Consider the following 21,799-nt stretch of genomic DNA (forward strand, 5'->3'; position numbering starts at 1 on the left):
AGGTATAGCAAATTCTGGAGGAAGGGGAATTGCAGTGATCCATACCTGAGCTATGTTTACAGCCTTCAGCAGCTCTCTACACTCACAGCTACAAGACTATTATCCATTCTGCCAAAGTGCAAAAGAATGTCTACTTATGCATGAAGGACGCTTCTTAAAACTGAACTTAGCTCACTGACATTTTCCTAAGCTTTCTGCTCTGGCTAATTTAAAGCCACTTACTAACACCAAATTTTATGATCTCTTTCCTCATCATGCCCAGAGAGGAAAAAAAAAAACCCCAACCAACCAAATTGAAGAAGCCTGTGTGCTTGAGCTAGGACAATTTTACCTTCAGTTCAGCTGACAGTAAAGGTTCATTCAATTCATTAAGAGTGGTTTTAGGCCTACAATTATCTTGATAAAAGGAACACCACATATACTTTATATTTTAGAAAGGTTTCTTGGTTTTTCAGTTTGAACCATTAGCAGTTCTCTTTTATAAATGTGACCATGTCTACAAGCCCCTAGGGCATGGACCCACTTTCTCCATGATGCAAAACCTGCAACATACCTGTGATTTCAACTGGTTTTGCTCAGCTGATGGTTGTTCCATTGCTGGACCTACACAATCAGCAAGCTTCTCAGAGCCAGTTTTCAGCTCAGTGCTCAGGCCTGCCACCATATCCTGAAACTGCTGATGCTCTTGAACATGACTTTCCAATGTCTGCATTATGGTCTGGAAACCAAGGAGTTTCTAGGATTAGTCCACCATAACTCAAACAGATATTACTCCTCCGCAGACTGTGACAGCTTTTCCAGGACCTCAGCAACACAAAAAACTTGCTTGTTTCCCATAAGAACATACTTCTAAAAGGGATGTTTTCTATCCAAAATAGATGAAAGATTAGATGCAGAATGCCACATAGGGTGCAAATGCAATTTGCACTAAACTGGGTGGAACCAATAACAACAAGATGCAGGAAAAGCCATTCATCCTTCCAAAAGGAAAAAAAAACTACGGTGGCTTGGAGATTATAGGAACAAATGCTTCATATTATAGCTATCTGAATCTCTTTATACAGGTATGAAATGTTATTCTTCACACTTACCTTGGTCTCATTTGTTTAAACATTTATCCCTCTGCAAAGCAGAAGGCGGTGAAAAATTTGAGCTTCTGGTGCTTTTTCCCACACTAAGAAAGAGAGAGGAATTCCCTGCCCTTCTACAGAGGAACTTTCACCACACCCAGTTTTACCCATAAACTTGTAGGCTGAATGTCACTACAGGCAAACAGCGAGAACTGCAATCAACGGGCGTACCAATAATCTCGTAAGGAATGAGAGTGAGGTTCCAACCTGTAGCTGGCTGAGCAGATTTTCATGTTGGTGCTTTAATTCCAACCATTCCACCTCTGTGAAGCAGGGATCCCCATTGTGACCCTGTAGGTGATCTTCCTGGCTTTTCAATTCATTAAATCGGGAAGTTAAGTCTTCTGCTTTCTGCAGGAGGTCAGCATAGTTTGTCAGCTGAGCTTGCTTCTCCTGCAAACCAGGCTGAAGGGCAAAACCTATCTCCTGTTGCTGTTTCTCCAGTTCAGTTAGAGCCAGTCTCAGATCTTCTTTGCTTTGCTCATATTGCTCCCTGTTGAACTGAAGTTGCTCTTGAGGGCTAAGAAAAAATACTGCGTTTAATACTATTAAAGTTTTTTTTATTCATTACCTAGAAAATGTCAAATTGTGAACAAGTCAAACATTAGAATGAACTTGAGCATATTGAATACTTTTCTTCAGGTTTTAAATTACTGATCAGCTTTAGACTGGTGATGAAAATGAAAAACACTGAAGCTATTGCCGCTGAACTGGACTTAAATGCAGGACAAGTGACTAACCGTCTTAACCTATAAACCCATGGTTTCTAGCATCTGAGATGTGATGCTCATGCTCTGTATTTTTCCGCTTTTCATTACAGCAGAAGTTCTGTTTAAAAACTACAATATGGCTATGAATGTATTTTCCTTGACAACAACTTATGACAGTCTGCTGAAAGGGAATGTTATGTAGAAGATACACATTGCATTGGTTGAAATGGGGCTGCGGGAGTGTTTTAGAGCTACAGACAACAAAACCAGCATGTAATATGGGTCATGTTAGCACAATCCAGTACCTACTTTCCTGACCTTGACATTGGATTTCAATTTATGTGCTTTATAAGCATGCATGCCGATCTGCTGCAGGTGAACAGCTTGCATTTGTCCACAGGAAATATGCAACTATGATCAGTGAGACAAAAGTAACATTTTTATATCCACATTTAGCAATGAAGCTCAGATATTTTCCAGATGGAACATAAATGCCAACATTTGAAAACACGATCCCACACAAATAAAGTCTGGTCAAAATTCTGTAAAATACAGCAGGATAAATGAAGACAAAAGCAAAGCTTAAGTGTTTTAGTTTTTGCCCCTCAAGATTTGTATTTTTTGGCAATGACAAATAAAGCATAGACGCACATACATTAAGTACTCTTCCTTCAAGTTCTCTATTCCAGCTTCACACTGCTGCCATTACCGTGTCGCATCTGTTATTCACAGGCCTGATCCTGCAAGGTCCTGAGCATCTCTTCAGATGTGCTTTTAAACCAGGCTTTAAAAACTCTGTTTTAAAAATCCCAGCCTCCTGGATTTACCCCAGACTCTCTTCTGAAGCAGTATGAATCTGTGCAAAGGTAGATCCTACCCATGCTGGGGGACCATGCCTAGGGCACAGAGCCCAGACCACATTGCAGGCAAGGGCCACCGCAGTGGTTAAATCAGTGTACCCTCAACTGCACAGTCTAATGAAACAAGGAGCATTGGGTGCACTTTTTTTTTTTTTTTTGCAAGAGTGGCGAGCTACTTCAGTATCAAAAGGGAATCTGAGGGGAGCTGGGCAGACCCCACCAGCTGTCCTGCCACCCCTCTTTCATTTCCTGGCTACACCCCCCACTTGACCGTTCAACCCAAACTGTGACCTGCCCCTCCACAACACTGCAGAAAGTATTTTTCTAGGTATCTTGTTCTGTCCCTAAAGAACACAAATTAAATGGAACTGGTGCAGGAAGAAGAGAAGAAAGTTGATATACCAGTAAGTGAGCTGTACTGCCTTTTGGCAAATTCCACATTACCTTCTATATTCAGTGGCTAACTGACAGGTGTTTTCCCACTGGTTCTGGAGTTCAGAAATAGTCTGCTGAATCACTGGCTTCTTAATTTTCTCATTTCTCATTAAAGTTTCTCCTAGAGCCACCATGTTCTGTATTTTGGCCTCTCCTGCATCTTTGAGAACTGTGATTTCCTGTATTAAACAAGAAGCAGAAGCAGTACATATACAACTATTTTTGGTTTCAAAATAAAAGGTATTACCAATTATTTTTTTCATACTTTGTACACTGCTGTTCAAGACAAAAGAATTCTCCTTCCAATATATCACATAAGTGATACATAAATGGATAGATGGTCTAGTTTTAGAAAGTCTGGGATAATGAAGCTGATTTATTAATTATTCTCTACATAATAAAACCAATATTGTGCTGACAAATAAAAAAAATGCTCCAAATCTTAGGGAGAGAGAATTGTCACAATACTACCCCTTCTGCAGAATGAAACATGTAAATCCCAGCATCCTCATCCTAAGCAGTCGGAGACACCAATGAGGACACTGGGGCCTGAGAGACCCACCCAGGCAGTGGAGCAGCCCAGCACAACAGCACTGCAGGACACTTGAGAAGCCACACACTTTACAGAGGCTCTCCAGATGCTCCAGCTATGTTACTGACCTCCCTCTCCACCTCAGGAGTGGGCTACGATGGGAAGGTGCATGGCCACCAGCACCTTATGAGTTCAGTGCTGCTCCACCCAGAGATGTAGCAGAGAATCTCATCTTACGTGCGTAATAAACTATGCAAAAATAAAAACAAAAAACCCCAAACACCCACCCTCCCCAAATAAGCCACAAAACCACAGGCAATCAGCAATGACAGTATCTTTTACGAGGTACCGACTCATCAGGAGTTAACATCCCCTGATGTTAGCATGAGCTGTGAAGTGGAAAAGGAATACATTTAACACAATACCTTTATCTGATTAATCCTTTCGTCTGATGGCAACTCACTTCCCTGTGACCTCAGGTTATTAACAGCCTCCTTGAGCCTTTTGATCCAGCAAGAAACATCCTGGGCAAGTTCTTCAAAATTTTGTCCTTCCACTGGAAGTCTCTCAGTATTCCCTGCCATTTCACTTAAATGTGTTATCAGCGTCTGATATCTGCTAATAAGATCACTGGCTTCTGAAATGGTTTCATATTCTGTCAGCCCAGCCTCCCTCAAGGAATTTGCTAGCTGAGCCATGGAGTGAAATGGTTTTCTGAAAAATACAAAAAATGAATAAACATCTATTTGTTGTAACAACATGGAGCAATCTTCTTTAGAAGACAGTTCTTAGATAGAGACCAAAGAAAACAACACCTCTGCATTAGTAGTGTTTTATAGAAGTTTTCAAGTTTTGTCTCATCTTTTTTTATCTCTTCTAGTTTTTCTTCCTGAGCAGTGAGCCATTCTTCCAAGACCGTGTTGCTTTCTTCAAGGCTAAAGAGAGTATAAATACAGACACAGGTCAAAATGAGAGACATTACATAATTAAAACCTGCTAACAGCAGTGTTTTGCTGAAAAAGTAACATAAATATCATGTGCCTGATCAAGCAAAGTTTTAAGCACAAGCTTAACTTCAAGTATCTCGGTTCATGTCACTGAAGCTATCCATAAGCACATACTCCCATATAACACTGAGTCTGCTATGAAGCGAAAAAACACATGAAGCATACAACAAAACACTCACTACCCTTTATTAAAATACCATCTTTAATAAAAAGCAGGATTGTTTGCCATTCACTACGGATGTTTAATAATGAATCATTTCATATTACTTGTGATTAAAATGTCAGAAACTACATTAGTTCCCTACCTACTGAGCTGCTGGAGAGAAGCACCAAGTTCCTTTTCCCGTTTCTGACATTTGGAAATCAGTCTATGTAGTTCTGTTTCTTGATCTCTCACACGGCTGTTAAGGTGGTTAATGCTTGCTTTGGGCAAGTAATGCTTCACTTTATTCAATAAAGTTTTAACCTCTTGGATATCTCTGTCTTTGCCTTCAGATGTTAGGAAGTGCTGAATAAGAGCACAAACACAAGATGCATTTGTCAAATTTGCTGTTGTATAATAGATATTTAAGTTACAAGAGTTTTTCAACTCCTGTTATCTCCACCAATAATTTCTACACCAATTCCAGTTCCTGAAAAGGAATTTAATTGACAGTTTGCTGACTATTCCACTTGTAAACGGAAAAGTTGCTGTTTGTAAAATAAGGAGAAAGTGAAGTAGACGACTTGGATCTTCTTCTCTACAGCACAAATACACACAGAAGAAATAGGCAAGCAGCATTCAGATCTAGCACTGACATCACCGCTTAACTGTGATTGCTTCTTGCAGATGTTGTGGCTTTTCCATATCTTTTCTGTTGATTCTGTCTGACTTAGAGTGAAAATCTGGCTACACCAAAGTGAATGCAAAGTTTTCACGTTTGAGTCCAATGGGGGTCAGAATTTCATTTTACTCTCTACAAATTTGACTTTCTGCATCTTTGCACGCTGAAGTACTTGGTCAAAGTCCATTGACTTCCACTAACTACTGGCCTGTCTCTCACTTGCCCAACTGTGTATGAACTTGAACAGTGACACTGCATTTTAACAAAGTTTTATCTTCATTCTGCTTATTGTCCTAATGCTTTAAGTTCTTTCAGCCTTGAGTTACAAAACCACTATAGGTGAATTCACTCCCAAGAATAGACTCCTGTGTAAAAAAAAGTAAAACTTCAGGAACAATCAGCTTTAGAAATTTTAATACTTTACCTTTAGCCTCTGCAGTCTTTCTTCCAGTATCGGTTTTGTTTCTGATGGGTCAAAGCAGTCCTTCAAAGACAGCTGAGTGCTGCTGAACAAAAAAAACACTGACCTGAAAAAAGATACATTCGAATTTTCTTCAGTAATTGTATTGTGTAAAAGAAAATCCTATTTAACATGAAGATTTCAGACAATTTGTGATTACATTTACCAGTGCTACTGTCAAAAGTTGCTTTTCACTACAGACCATGTGACAGAAAATGCTGCAGTTCATACTTTTTTTTACCCAACATTAATTGACAATAAACATAGCTGTTCACTTGGGAGGGACAGTCTGCTATACCTAGCAGTTTCAGTAAAAAAGACCTGAATTAGCCTATTGGCAACTGTTCTCATTTCCACACATATAAATATTACTCAAAAACTATTTAAAGATGAGACTACCTTTGGGCCTAATTCTACACCTGCACAATCCTGTGTCTAAATAAAACAAAAAGTAACTAATAATGCTATTCATTTTCATAACTAAGATTAAATAAAAAATGACTGGAAAAAATGAAAAAGTTTGATTTCTGTATTTTTAAATGAAATGTTCTGACATTTCTTCCCGAATTACGCTTTATACTTCTTTTACCTATTTTTTTAAATGTAAAAATAAGAAACAAAATACTTTGATTCCTATTGAGTGGTTTGTTGAATCAAAAGCCACTTGTATCCGAATCTTTATCTTGGTCAGAACCCTGAAGCAGTTTGAGATACTGAAGCAGTTTCAGACACTGAACCAAAAATAAATTAATTGCATAATCTTTAAGTGATTATGATGGTCAATACAAACCTATAAAGCTACATAAATGTGAAATGTGTTTGCTTACGGTTCAAAACACCAATAAAGTGATCTTGAAACACGTGTTTCTTCTTATTAAATAAATCAGTGACACATTTAAGCTGCTTATTTAATTCATCCACATCAGGACAATCCGTCTCTTCTTGGAGTAATGTCACATGGTGTTTTTGTTGCAGAATTTTCTGGTGTATCTCCTGAAGTGAAAAAAAAAGGACAACTGTTAAAAAGCAAAATTTGAAGTGCAAGCAGAAGTTCACTGTACAGAGCTGCTTTAGTACAAACTAGAGTTTTGCAAAAGGGCTTAGTCCTGCCTACGTGTCAAAATAATTTCTGAAAGTATATTGACATTAACAAGGCAATCAATAGGTAGATATAAGCACTAAACTCTCTTTGAGCAGTGTGTATACATCTGTATGCATACATAATCACACATACACATTCACTCATGCACATTTTGGCATCACACAGAATAGATATGTGAACTGCACAGTAATATAGTATGTTCCAGAGCGTATAATACCTAGAAGCTACGATGCCATAGCTGCCATTACTATTCCACCCCTAAGTGCCTTACTCTGTACGTCAAGTCCCTTTCAAGTTGATTGAAAGATAACTTAGAGGGAGCTGGGAGAACTAATTAAAAGCTGTATCTTTCTTCCAATGCCTGTGATTTCATGGCCCCAAACACTAGCGGTCTGCATAATCCACTCACTGCTTAACAGAAGGTTTAAATCTCACCAGCCTTGAACCTCCAAGCAGGAAGCAGCTCTTTCTTCACCACTCTCCCTGGTGCAAAGAGGAAGGAAAGCTGGTGTAAATTGCTTACTGGGAGCTCCCCTTGCAGGCAGGCTCAGGTGGCACAAAGACAACCTCTGTATATTACCCAGTCTTGGAAAAGATACAACCCAGTACCCCCACTACTGCTTCAACATATCTTGGGTGGTATACTGTTGTCGTGCCTATCACTAACCATATCTAATAGCTGCAAGGGTTAACTAACTACATCTGATAACATCCAGTAAAAACAGGCTTTTCATTCATGTTTCTGGCATCTTAAGGAAATATTCAAGCCAGGATCTTCACTTGAGTTATTCCAGCGGTTTACAACATATACAGGAGAAACACTTATGAAGACTTGCCCAGGAGAGATATAATGAACAAAATTGTAAAAGACGCGTAATTTGTGGCACACTACCTCTAATTTAGTAAAGATCTCTAAGGTGTCAGAAGGCGATAAAGCTTTTAAAAGTGATTCAGTCATTCCAATCTGTGTCTTGGCCAGATCAAGGTCTCCTTTTAGTTCTGCTGTATTCACGCTGAGTTCACTGGTCCCCCGCTTTGTTGACAAGAGCTCTTTGATTAGCTCCATTTTTTGCACAACAGATGATCTGATGACCTTACAGTTGGAAATAAACATATGTAAGAAATTATACAGGACTGATTTCCTAGAATATTACAGAACTCCATGATAGACATAAAAAGCAATGAAATTATCTGAAGTCCAGACATTTCAATCACAGCTTGTTCCAGTTTCCTTCCCTCCCACTCCACAAATTGAAAAATAATAGTATTTAAGCCCTGCTTTTCTGAGGAGGAATGATCCCAGTTCATCTTTATTAGCGATGCATTTACTGGTGCTGCTTTACTAATAAATTTGTCAGTCTACTCCGGTGTCTACTCTCAGCTGGATAAAGGCCTTACCTGCGCTTCAGCTACCAGGAAAAAGAGGGTGCCAGCTCTCTCTGTAACACACCTCCCTACAGTGATCCCACAAGAGCAGATTTCCCACAGTGACACAAAAAACAGGCAAGGACAAGAGAGAGATGGGGAGCTCTGGCTCGAGACTAGTCACTAAGAAGCAACAGGTCCTTAAACCTAACCTTAAGGCTTCCGCAGATTTGCATGAGACAGCAACTCAATGGGATCATGGCCACATGCTGAAACACCACCCCAGGGGGCTCAGGGTGCTCTCAAGGAGCATAGTGTGCACAGCACAAGGTTGCCAAGTCCTTTTCTAAGCTCCTTAGATCACTTTACCCAGTGAAACTCCTCTGAGTTCACTGCCTGCTGAGGATAAACACACAAATAGCCAAACTGGGTCAAGCTCAAGGTGCATCTGACAGAGACTGGGAGTGGATGCTTAGGGAACTGGTATAGGATCAAGGTAGGCTAACATGGTCTCAAACAGTGGAGAAGGATTTATTCTTAATACAAAAAGATGAAGATTTACTTGTGATATCCCAAAGGAAAACATCACAGTAAACACCACTCTATGCAAATAGCTACATTAAGCCATATCCAGGTAAAGGTACAGTTTAAAACAGACAGTCAGCATGCCGAGTTGCTGAGATCCCCAAAGGGATGACGAGGTCCATTGTACCTTGTTCTTGGCCAATAGCTAAAAGCCAGATATCACTGATATTGGGCTCTTTCAGCAGCCCTGCAAAACAGTTAGGTCAGGTCTAAGTCCCTAAAAGGCACAGGACTGAGAGAGGCCTTTGTGTTTAAAATTACAGGTTTGGTTCTAACAGCTTGAGAAAGACAACAAATGAAATGTCACTGCTAATAGCCAACAAAATGCCTCCAACTGTCTTTGGGTAGATTTAAGTCAAACCAAGAAATTATTGTGGCAAAGATGATACTAGAAGCAGGGCTGTAGTAATGAGTACTGGCATATTAGCTGTAAAAGCTTCTTCGTACCTGTAGCTCCAGTGGAGGTTCATTACTATTCAGAAGTTCTTCTATCTCAGCCACTGTGTTGTCAAATTTCTGGAGTTTCTGCTCTTGGACTCGTAAGCATGCCTAAAGGTGGAAAAAATACATCAGTAACTGTGTTTCCCCCAAATTAAATTTCCATGTTTCTGTTAGAAAATTATATTACTAATATTCTGATTCTGCATTTTGGCATATAGCGCTCCCACAACTGGTCCATTTCCTGATTTTCATTTTAGCAATTTAGACATTTTTTTGTATTAGAGTCAGAAACACTCTATGCTTCTCAGGCAAAGCAGTTGTTAATGCAAATCTAGCACAAAGTTAACAATCTTAATTATTTTACTTCTATATTAACCCAAGTAAATTTGCACAAAAATAGTCTTAATTTTGTATTTATTTCTTACTGCTTCTATTAAAAAGGGATATTCTCAGATATTATAGACTTAAAGTCAAGAATTGGCATCCTGATGATACACTTTGGTAGGGATGTGATAAAATACAACACATGCTGTAAGCACTTTTAAAATGTAAATCCGTTATATATGAAGGCTTTGAATGGATTTTCGAACAAGCCAGTAATGTGAAAGTAAAATACCAGCCTCAACGTATGAAACAGGATATATCTAAAATAGTCACATTGTCTCATATTCCCAAATCAATATTCCGAACTCCCCCAGAACAAAGTATTCCTTTGTAGTCCCTGTACAAGCAATCATCAAAGCCCATTCACATGCTGCAGCCCTTAAAAGAGTTCCCATTTGCCTACTGGCTACAGGAGAAAGCAGAACTTCTCTCACATTATTTATACTGAAATTATCTTTAAACATACAGTCAAATAATTCATTACTCTGTTCTTTTGTGACAGGCTTCTTGAAAGCACATATACCGACGCTCTGCTGAGTGGTCAGAAAGGACCCTGGGCTTCAACCCTATGTAACATGATACACATTGCAACAGTTGGGGGTTTTTTTGTAATTAACATTAATGTAGAGATGTTTCAGGATCAACAACAAGAGAAATAATAATAAATTGATAAATGAACCTGACGCCCTCTGCACTTTAAATCATTTTACAAAAATACCAATGCACCGAGTTCAGTTTTCTCTCCTTCTATTCCGTTTTTATAGTAGCTCATGGGAAACATGGTTTCTCTCCCCCTTGCCCTCTCCTCCCCTCTCTTTTCAGATTATCCTCTCACATGGGAGCAGCAGAGGAACTTTAGCACAGCCACTACCAGCACAGCCCTTCCTAAGCACCAGTAGAGGCACGTCAGAGGCATGGTCACATCATGCCAGGCTTGAGCAGTTTCCAGGTAACAAAATGGCTCTTAAGATGCAGTTGCCAGCTGGTGCATTTTTCCTGGAGCCCTCAGGGACCTCAACTACCCCAGGTAAATTCTAACGATACAATGGTAAAGACAATAATAATGTGACAAAATATCCACCTCCGCACAGCATGTATCCTACTGTTTCACTAGGAAGATCTATATAAAAAGAACACCTTGGCTTTCTACTGCTCTGTAAATTAAAACAAGTGAGCAGTGCTAACAGTAGCAGTAATGCTGCAAATAAGCATAACAAAAAACAGCATTTGTAGCATGTAAACACTGAGAAAAAACTGCCTGCATATTTTCAAACAAGCGGATATGGGATATATTTATGTCTCAGCCCCACTCAAGCAGGATATTATTTTTGTTTAGTAGGTACTGGCTATAACCACAACAAAGCAACGCAGCTTGTCGATTATGTTTCTAAAGTCAGAAATTAAAATATTTACCCCCATATGTGAGTATGTGAGGCTCTTCAATGGCATAGAGCTAGTGCATGTGTTTTTACACCCAACTGCACCCCGATACCAAGAGTTAATGCTATAATCTGTGTGAAAGGGGCACGGGCAGCCCAGGCTCTGCTGATGTCTGCCTGTGTGCAGCCCCTGGAGACCCTTAGCAGCCAGCCACTATTAAGGCTGCATTAAGTTACCCCAGGGAGCACACCGGGACAAGGATCGCAGGACCAAATAAGCCACCTCTGCAACCTCTTCTTGAACTGTGCATTGCCCAGCCATTTCTGAGGCTGCAGTATCTTCACTAATAGGCAATTTCTAACTAGAAAACTAATCATTAGCCTATACACACTCTCTTCCCTTTCTTCTCTAGGCACAAGGAAATATGTGCACCATTGTACTTAAGACTACAAGCTTTCCAGGCCTTCTCTTTGCTGTATGTTTGTGCAGCACAAAGGAATGAGGAGGCTTTTGTAGTCTAAAGAAGCATTTGAAGTGTTGCATTAATTTAAAACAATTTAGTATACTTACACGCTATCTATTTATCAGTTTCCAAGACCTGCATCCCCAACACATTATGCAATATCTTCAGTGAAACTATCCATGCAGATACAATTGCAAATGTTACAACTTCCTCTGCTTTTGCAATGCTGCTATTTCTATGCGATGTGTATTTTTTAGCCCAAAGTCCACACCAATACAGTATAAGTTAAGGGTAAAAAATTTCCATTCAAATTACCTTCAACTGCGTAAGGTCCTCTTCGGTCAGACGACGGTCTCCTGCGTTCTTAAGTTCTGCATTTGCCCAAGCGTCGATTGTGCCAGATAAACTAAGAAGTTTTTCCCACAAAGCCTGAGCTCTTCCCAAATTATCACAGTAGTTTTCAGTCTTTTCATTGATCTATCATGAGATTTATACACAGAAAACACACACAGATTTCAAAAATATTGAGTTATATTCTAAAAGCAAAAGCAGCATAATAAAATCGGAGCGAGATGAAACCACCCACAAAAACAACAAGTGCGGCAAGGGAAAAAAAATCTCCTGTGTCTTCACAGTGAACTGGTCATGGAGAAGATATTTAAATCCCTGCCACACATGTCGCCAAACATACCAATCACAACGGCAGCTTGCCAGTTTCAAGACAGGTTTAGGAAGGAGCCTTGCTCATTAATGTTTATCTAGTCTCAGTAAATACCATCTAATCTCAGTATTGATGCACTGCTTAGATCAACAGTGGCAAACATTTCTCACCAAAAGCACCAGCATTGTAATTCTCCAGATTGTCTCCAAAGTCTAAATCCACAGAAGTTGTTATGGAAGCACAAATATTGCCTTTCTGCATTTCCTAGAATTATTTACTATCAAGGAGTACCCATGATATAAACTACCTGAGAGATCAGAAACATTACGCCAATAGACACTCTGCAAGCTTTGCTCTGGTAAACACTTGGATTTATCTCTTAAGAATCTTTGCCATATTGCACTAAATTTATTCCAAATATTACACACACGCCAGAATCAATTACTATAATGCATAACAGATAAGACCACCCTGATAATTTACTTTTTACATACATCCAGCCATCTGTCCACAATAATGTTAGCCTCATTCTCGAATGGAGGCTCCTCAAAGCTTCTCATTTTATTGAGCTGGAATTGAAGGTTTTTGCAGATCTGATTTATTTTGTCTACATCTTCAGAGTGATCATTAAATTCCTCTTTTGCCTCTTCAATCTGTGAAAAAAGACCAAATGCATATTTATGAGCATGTTTATTTATGACTATTCAGCAAAACATTTTTAGCTGATGTGCTGTTCTTTTTAGTTTAAAGAAACAACAGCATTACACAAAATAATCTATTTTATGTAATATAATGAGACTAGGAATGTATACTGTGTTGTTATATCCCTGTCATGCTGATGATAGGAACATTTCCCTGTTAGAAATCTATATCATTCTGATATTGGCTGCAAAACAGCTGAGTGGGAACTATGGATAATATATTTCTGACTAAGAGAGCCAAAACCACAGTTTGCTTTAAAAGTCGTAATCGCAAGATCCAAGGGGACTGTACATCCATACATAGAACCTTAGTTATAGAAAAAAATTCACAACATAATAATCATCTGAGATACTTTTACAACTCTAAAAAATATAACCTGGCATTCTGATCTGCAGGTTTTGAACTACTTTTAAAAAAAAGCTTAAATCCTACTTAAACATATCCATTGTCAAATATGCCATTGCCAGAAACTGACATGTCCCTTTTTCCTACTTTCTATTTAAACGCTAGACTGCTTCTTTGTGCTTAATTGTAATGTCAGTGTTTACAAACAACATGGAAGCTCGCTGGAAAAGAAACACTGACCTCTAGTGTTAGGCAATTTGATACCAAAAGCTCTCCTTATTTCCCAGAGACAAGTATCACATCTTCTCATATAGATACTGCCAGCCACTGAGATAAGGGGAGGGAAGGCAGAGCAGCACTCACAAACCAGAATAAGGCAGAGAGTCTTCTCTGTTATTATTTTATATAATTATAAATAACAAATCATCAGCACTCAAGAACATGTACTGTGCTGCAGCTATTGCGGACCGCAATTCTGAGAGTGGGAGTTGCAAAACTCAAACTGAGGAGGAAGGGTTGTTAACAGAGCGGGGGGTCCCCATACAAGCAAGGGCCAGGGTATGCAGGCAATCTCCCCTGCAGCAGGAGCCCGAGCGATATGAGGTGCCAGAGGTCTCACTGGTGAAATCAAGAAAAGACCCTGCCTCAGCTGAAGGGGGGGTGGCACACACGGACACCATCCCATTGCTTGAGGGAAGAAACTGCCAACATTCCTTCTTAAATTTAACCATCCCAGGCACTGCCTGAGAGCAAATGTTCCTGAATGATAGGGGTGATGCCTCATCAGAAAACCGAAAAATGGGATCTGAACAACCAGTTATATAACCCAGTCAGGAAATGTGAAACCTGTACAGTAAAATGGTCACGATGGACATGCTGCTGTTTGCTAATCCATTAGCCGTGGACAACTATGTCCAGTGGTTGCATTCATTTAGCCAAGAAGAATGTAGCTGGCTCTCAAATTTTTGTCTGAAAAAGTGGTAAACTTTAAACTAAATGAGGAGGTGTCCAGCAATACCTGCTCTTTCAGTCTCATCAGCTAATGTAAAAGCTACTGCAAATATTTAACTGCTATCAAAGACAATATGGAGCAAATGTTGGTTACAGAGGCCAAGGCTCTTATATAGAAGGTCTGTCTTCTGAGTAGGTTTGTAACATAGGAGAAGTGAAAGGAGAAATACCGAACTATGTTGTTATGGCTTCTAACCGCAACACAGCAAAGTCAGTGTAAGAGTAGAGATTCATGCTGCAAATGTAACCAGCTCAAGGAAATACTATCAGTCCAGTCAAAACCATTTTGGCCTCCAGAAGTCCACACCCCAAGGCAGCACCATGCTGGCAATCCCCAAGCTGTCTCTGAGCGTGGTGGCAGTGACACACAGCAAGGTACGCAAGCTCCAGCCTGGGAAGCAGGATAGATCTGTCATGGCCCAGTCTCTGAGCAGATATGCCATGCTGACACAGCCTTACGGCTCCTGTTCCTGATCCTGCTTGCTCGGGGCTAGCTGTAGATCTCTGCACGGCACTGCATGGTGCAGACAAACCCCACAGCCCTGCCTGGGACCCAGTGACACGAGCAAGGAGAGGATATGGATCTAAATTCTTGGTTATAAGCTACAGCAACAGCAGAGAAAAAAGCGGCCCCAAGGAGTTGCATTACCTATTATTTTTGCTTAAGTGGTACAACATTTTAAAGTTTCTTCTTAGTAACAAATGAAATTGCTATTTTTGTATGTTTACAAACTGCCCACTGTAAGGTTTTTAACTCAGTAGAAAATATAGAAATATTCTAAAGGGTCTGGATGAATATGGCTGATTTTAACATGTGTTTTGGTAGCACAACATTTCATCTTATTTTGATACTAGATACTAGGAGCGTGTCCAGAGAATGGCAATGAAGCTGGTGAAAGGTCTGGAGAATAAGTCGTATGAGGAGCAGCTGAGGAAACTGGGGCTGTTTAGCCTGGAGAAGAGGAGGCTGAGGGGAGACTTCATCGCGCTCTACAACTACCTGAAAGGAGGTTGGAGTGAGGTGGGGGTTGGTCTCTTCTGCCAAGTAACTAGTGATAGGACGAGAGGAAATAGCCTCAAGTTCTGCTAAGGGAGGGTTAGATTGGATATTAGGAAAAATTTCTTTACTGAAAGAGTAGTCAAGCCTTGGAACAGGCTGCCCAGGGAAGTGGTTGAGTCACCATCCCTGGAAGTATTTAAAAGACGTGTAGATGAGGCACTTAGGGACATGGTTTAGTGGGAATGGTGGTGTTGGACTCGATGATCTTAGAGGTCTTTTCCAACCTTAACGATTCTATGATTCTAGATCATAGTTTTTCTATGTTGTGGTTTTTTTTTTAATCCCTCCCCTTTAACAAGATCTTGATTCACTAAACAAAGCTAGACATCAACTTAAAACAAAACCAGGGTATGGTCCCTAAATATATTTTGGAAACTAAAGTGAAAGCAAGGTCTTAACATTTGCCCTGAAGGCTGGATGCGCACGGGCAACCCTACACCCGAAAGCTCTCAGGAAAGGCTTTTCTTTCCTTTTCAGTAAGTTCTTGTTACTCACCTTTGTTATTAGTCTGTTCAAATTCTCCTTCCCCATGTAAGAAGTTTGCTGCGAAAGCACAATCTCCTGTTTCTGGATGATGCTGGTCAGACTAGTTTTGCAGCTTTGATATTGCTTCAGGAGCTCCAGAGCTCTTGCGCACTGCTCCCGGCTATTAAAAAGAGATATATTATTTATGGCCTAAGCATAAAACAGCAGCCTCAGCCTCTTGCCTGCTTCCTTCTCCTATATTCAAACATGTGGAGAGTTTGGAAGAGAGAAAAGGGGAGATAAACTGTACCAGTCATAAACCCTGGAATACTGTGTGGTACCTGGTGTGGTATTTAGACAGTTTTTGGAATCAGAAATGCTCTTCACCATTATATGCCTCTGATTCACGTTTAACTGTGATGTGACCTGAGCAGTTCTGTTTATATGATACTCTCTACCTGAAAGGTGAGCTCAGTCACCAGTAAACTGAAATACAATATGCAGCAAATATCACAACAGATTGGGTGGTGAGCAGTGGGAGATACCACCTCAGCCCAGCCTTCAGTGGAACATGAAAACAGATTACTCCCACTGACACCTGTGCAAGCCACAAGGATTAATCAGAACTGTGCCAGTCCATGCAAAGCCTCTAGGCATCTTTAAAAACCATAAGAGAAGGACAGATGCCCTGGGTGATCAATCATAGCCTTTCCCAGTCCTCACTCTCACAGACTTATCAAACCAAGCTCCTTTTCCTGCATAACAGACTGTTTTCCCAGCTGTCCTCTTCCATTTGTTTCAGTTTGACCTTTCTTTTTGAATGTGCTGGCATGAAATTCACAGCAAACATAGAAGACACATCATTCCCAGCAGCAGGCAGGTTTTTCTTTTGGATACCAATTAAGTCCAATTAAGTTATGCACACTACTGCATAACTGCTAAATGATGGGACTGTGATGTCTTAAAAATAAAAAAAAATTCATGAGCTTTGGGTGCAAACTTCTATGTGCAATTCTTGGCATTATGATAGTTTACAGCATCATAATAGTAATGTTTGCTACTGTAACAGTGTTTAATTTACTTTAAAGTACAGTCTAATGCTTTTCTGCTGTTTCATTTTATGAGCAAACTTCTTACTTGTACAACACTACTTTAAAATGTAACTTTTCTCCTTACCATTCAGCAAGCAAGAGTTTTGTATCCTCCCATAACCTCTCTGTAACTCTGCACTGTTCATTTGCTTCTTCTGCTTTTTCCTCTTTGATCTGTGAGAGCTTATTAGCAATTTCTCGCATAGGTTTCATTTCAACAGCAGTACAATCCAATTCCTTTTCCAGTTCTGTTAATGATTTTACCCTTTATTAGAAAAAATGAAATACAGCCTTACATTAAAGTAAGTCTTTGATTTTTTTTTTCCCCAATGTAATTATTAAGTTTCCTAAAAATTCATTCTGAGCTGCACATACCAACCATATTAAATGACATCATAAGAAGTCTAATTTGATCTTCAGTTCATGTAATTTGACACAGTCCTTCAGACGAGTTATGCTGACCTAAGCCCTTTGAGAAAGTAATCCAAAATCCTGAAGTCCAATAAGGTCTGTATGAACATAGTGAATTATTTTCTATTAAAAGGTAAGTGCATTCTGGCGGTCTTAAAATATGGTCTAAGAAAGGAAGCTATGCCATAGCATGGGATTTCAGAACTTAAAAAATGGTCACAGCTTATAAACGCCTCTCCCCTCTCTTTTTCCACCTGCATAAACAGCAGTGAATTGTTTATTCATCCTTTGCAAGGCTGCAGAGAGCTCCTCTGAAACAGTATCGGAGACATACAAATCATGCTAGTGGCTTTCTCAAGGTGTAGTAAAGTAACACAAGGCTTCTACAGTGCAGAGTTTCACATCACGTGTGTCAGTGCTCAGCAAGAAGACCCGTCTCCCTGTTTGACAGTTTTCTTACTGAAAACGATGATAGTAACAATCAACCTCCTTCTATTTTTTCTTCATCAATGCTGCTTCAAATAAACACATACATAGAAGTTTAAAAGAAAAGTTATTTAGGCTGTAAGGCAGAGAATAAAGCATAAGCTCTTTCTTACCACAACTTCTTTCAGCGCTCCACAGATACTTCAAGACACATTCAAGTTTCATTGTTCTACTGCAAAAGGGCCACAGGCCCTCTAAGTTCACTGAAATTATGAAATTAAGAGTTTTAAAAAAGAATTCACCTTTGTTGAATAGCTGGAATTGTTGGATCCTTCAAGCCTATTTTGTTAATTCTGTCACGTAGATCCTGAATGTTTTTAAGGAGTTCACCATTTTTTGTAGAAAAAATCTTGTATAAGTCTTTTTCCTCTGTAAGCATCTGTTCACTTGAGGGATCGTAAGTCGCATTTAGCTCTTCACATAAAGTCAGAACAAGGTTTTCACAGCAAGTCTTTCTCCTACATTCAGTATCTTCCAAACAGATATCAACTGTTTTCAAGCGTTCATCCAAACATTTAGCCTCTTCTGCCATATGAGAAACTTCTTCTGCAGCCTCTCTCAATGCTTTTCCCTGTATTTCAGGTTGACCTGAGGGATCTGCGAGACATTTGATGGAAGACTGAATCTTTCTCAATGATGCCATAAAAGCTTCCAGATCTTTAAGGACTGTCTCACGGATCTGCATTTTATGGCTCATTTCTTCAAGCTGGTTTTGATAGTAAATCGTAATTTTACTTGCAGCTTGCAGATCTATTGGATTAAATTCATCTCTTGCTGTACTATCTAGGTGTTCCAATTGTTTGCATACTTCAATCTGATTTAATATGGACCTCTGTAGCTCCTGAAATTGAGAGAACAATCAACAGTGATATCAAATGAAAGAAAAATCTGTACCCTGCATTCAAGCTGAACCTACGACTGAAAAAGAAATTACACTTGCAATAAAAAAGTATGCTAAACAGGATGGTTAAGAAAGAAAACGTCTTTTTTCCTACTCTGGACTTTGGCGGGGGGAAGGAAAAAGAAGAAAAATCAAATAAAATGGTATTCCACACACAGGGAATTTGGTCAGCACTATAGAAAGCCCAAGCTCTTTCCAGCAATCAGACAAAAAGGACAGAAAGATGATGAGAGTCCTGGGACCGAAACCAGCAGGCTCTCGCAGTGGGAGATCACTCAGAGCAGAGGCAGGCACATAGATGTTTGTAACTCTGCCATCTTTTAAGTTCTTTATGTTATACTTTTGGAGGAGACTTACATGCATTTAAGAATCTCTTGGTGAAGTCTGCATGCTATCTGGTTACAGCCCTCAGACAAACAGCAGTGTGTCAGTGTTGTGAAACTCCAAATGTGCAGAGAGCTGGAAAAAATGCAGGGCCCTTCCAGCCAAAAAGAGTCATCTCAGACAGAGAGTGCACATGCTCTCTGCCCTACAGCTTGAGAGACATAAACCCTACTTAGCTTGAGAGCCAAGGACAGACAAATGCAAACTTTCAGTTCTGTGTAGCAGTCAGTGTGTTCAGCACAGAGTGGATATCAAAAACAAAACAATATTCACCCTGCCTAATAGACAGACCAGAGCCTAGGCATAAGATACTGAAAGCAGGTGAACAAGTTATTGCATAAATGCAGAGCTTCCAAAACCATCCTGGGGTGTGGTCAGATAGATACCTCAGCAGATGTGACACAAGGCAGCTTAGCTTAGTTCACAAATTAACACCACGTTATGTATATGACTCCACAAAGTGATATAAAGCCAGGTAGGAACAGTATAAATCTGGAAAGTCCTAACCTAAGACGAAATGTTCACAACTATGCTTTTTACAGTAGAGCCTATTGAGGGTCTCTGCCTGACTCTACAGGAACAATGACATTTAAAGCAAAGGGAGAAAAATGCTGTTAGACATTAGAAGGTTTGGGAAGTCTTGTGAGCGGTCCCAAACTTCTGAGTGAAAATTCCATTAAGTTCCCTAACTTCTAGACATATTAAAAACTATTCTGTCTAGGGTGTGGTCTCTGCATTTTCTCTTACCTTTAATTCCCTGTAAGCAAGATCGCTATTCATCAGATTAAACTGCTGGATGTCCTTTTTCTTCAGGCGCTGATCTAATTCGCATAGAAGAATGGATTCGTTTTCTATTGGCAAAACAATTTCCAAAGCAGTCCTTAAAGAGTTTGTTCTACAAGAAAGGTAACAAAACATGAACTGGGAAAGCAAGCAAGAAAAGACACACAACATTTTACAGCACAAAAAGCCACAAAGATAATGTAATTGACTGTCTAACAGATCTAATCCTCCTCCTCCTGAGGTCAAAGGAGTTTTTCCATTGATAAATAAGAAAAACAGCGCGAATCCCAGCGAATTTAACCAAAAGGTTGAAGGAAATAACAGTAAACTTGGGAATACTGCACAGTGATGTTACAAAGATCTGGCTCTGTGCTTCTTGGAGAGATTCACACTATTTGCAATGTATGTATGAACCAAGTATAATTAAGAAAAGCTTAATTTTATGCAATTAAAAAAAAGGTTAAAAATGTGCCGGTATTTTCTGTAACGCACGCTATTCTCTTCACAATACACACATTAGTTACAATGAACTATTCCTTAGCTAATAAAATTAATTGTTATTTTATACCTGGTACTTATAATATCCTGAAGCTCGTTCCATTCTCCTTTTAGTTTGCTTCTCGTCTCAGAGATAGCAGCCTGCTGCACTTCATCCACAAGATTTTCTAAGGTAGATGAGATGTTTTCCAATTGTGTCCAACCAGAATTGGTTTCACTCTCTATCACCTAAAAGATACGCAGCGTTAATTGCATTTATATGATACTGTATTCCTCATTGGACTGGACAGTTCATAAAATTACAGTCACAAGAGTCTCTGCAGAAAAAGTGAAAACATCACCTGAAAGTAAGAGTACTTATTGCTTTCTTTTTCTTTAAGACTCCATTTTTAGCTGCATGCGAATCTCTACCAACTTTTTATGATGAAAATTTCCATGTCAAACATATGCTACATTTTGTAAAAGGTTCAATAAATATGGTTCAGCCATTTTTACTAAAAGAATGAATGGAAAATATGTCAACTTAGTTATGTTCAAAAGAACAAAAAACAAACGTAGAACTGAACCAAGTTCTGAGATGCTAGATAACCTTTGTACTCCCTTCAAGCAAGGACTTGAAAAATTGCAGTAATAAATTCTCCAACATCAGTTATGTGCCTTTTATCATCCCCTTAAGGTTCTCACAAACCTGATCAAGTTATAAGTCCTGGAACAGTTTCATTCTGCACATACACCACTGCCATTTGATCGTTCAACTCTGATGACTCCTCCAGCCCTGACCATGGTCCCTCACTTACCACTCCTGCTGACAAAAAACCTGCTTTCCACAGTTATTTTTTCCATTAGACCTATTTCAGCCTGCAGATCACAAACTGAGAGCCACCGATTTATTCTTTCAGCAACACTTGCAAAACTCCACTGCTAAGTAGGAATGCTAACCCCTTAGCATTAATGCTTAGCTTAATGCTAACCCCTTGATTTCCCTTCTACTTCTAATAAACCTGATTGTAAGGATGCTCCTTTTCCCTTGGCAATACACATAACACAGAGAGGTGAGGGCTCTACATGAGAAAATAACAATTTAGGCACCAAGTATGTTTTTAAAAGATGAATACTTACCTGTAGTTCAAGCAGCTTATTCTGAAGGCATGAAGTGCCTTTTATTTCATCAGTAAAGCCAGATGCTACTTTATCTCTGCTGATTTCCAAAAGTTCCTCCAGGTTACATCTTTGTGTGTTATAGCTAAAGAAAGATGCAATCACTTTCAGAGAGAATATTACTTCTACTTTAGTGGAACATGGCAGGGCCTGGGACTTGCTGGC

The 21,799-nt window shown here is 39.5% G+C and overlaps 1 protein-coding gene across 1 annotated transcript in view; it reads right to left on the reverse strand.

Moving 5' to 3' along the window:
• LOC104084033 (nesprin-2-like) overlaps positions 1–21,799 on the reverse strand; it is a gene marked incomplete at both ends in the record, with an annotated part of 58,450 nt that overhangs the window by 20,805 nt on the left and 15,846 nt on the right. The window contains 19 exon segments of the mRNA XM_009587739.1: positions 554–718; positions 1,338–1,650; positions 3,145–3,314; positions 4,093–4,381; positions 4,483–4,602; positions 4,980–5,182; positions 5,923–6,025; positions 6,378–6,387; positions 6,786–6,951; positions 7,953–8,153; positions 9,458–9,559; positions 11,994–12,155; positions 12,834–12,992; positions 15,953–16,103; positions 17,099–17,278; positions 18,153–18,751; positions 19,943–20,090; positions 20,547–20,704; positions 21,596–21,719. Coding sequence (XP_009586034.1) covers positions 554–718; positions 1,338–1,650; positions 3,145–3,314; positions 4,093–4,381; positions 4,483–4,602; positions 4,980–5,182; positions 5,923–6,025; positions 6,378–6,387; positions 6,786–6,951; positions 7,953–8,153; positions 9,458–9,559; positions 11,994–12,155; positions 12,834–12,992; positions 15,953–16,103; positions 17,099–17,278; positions 18,153–18,751; positions 19,943–20,090; positions 20,547–20,704; positions 21,596–21,719 — 3,523 coding nt within the window.

The sequence above is a fragment of the Fulmarus glacialis genome, unplaced genomic scaffold (genome assembly GCF_000690835.1).
Source record: "Fulmarus glacialis isolate BGI_N327 unplaced genomic scaffold, ASM69083v1 scaffold34191, whole genome shotgun sequence".
NCBI classification, from domain to species: domain Eukaryota; kingdom Metazoa; phylum Chordata; class Aves; order Procellariiformes; family Procellariidae; genus Fulmarus; species Fulmarus glacialis.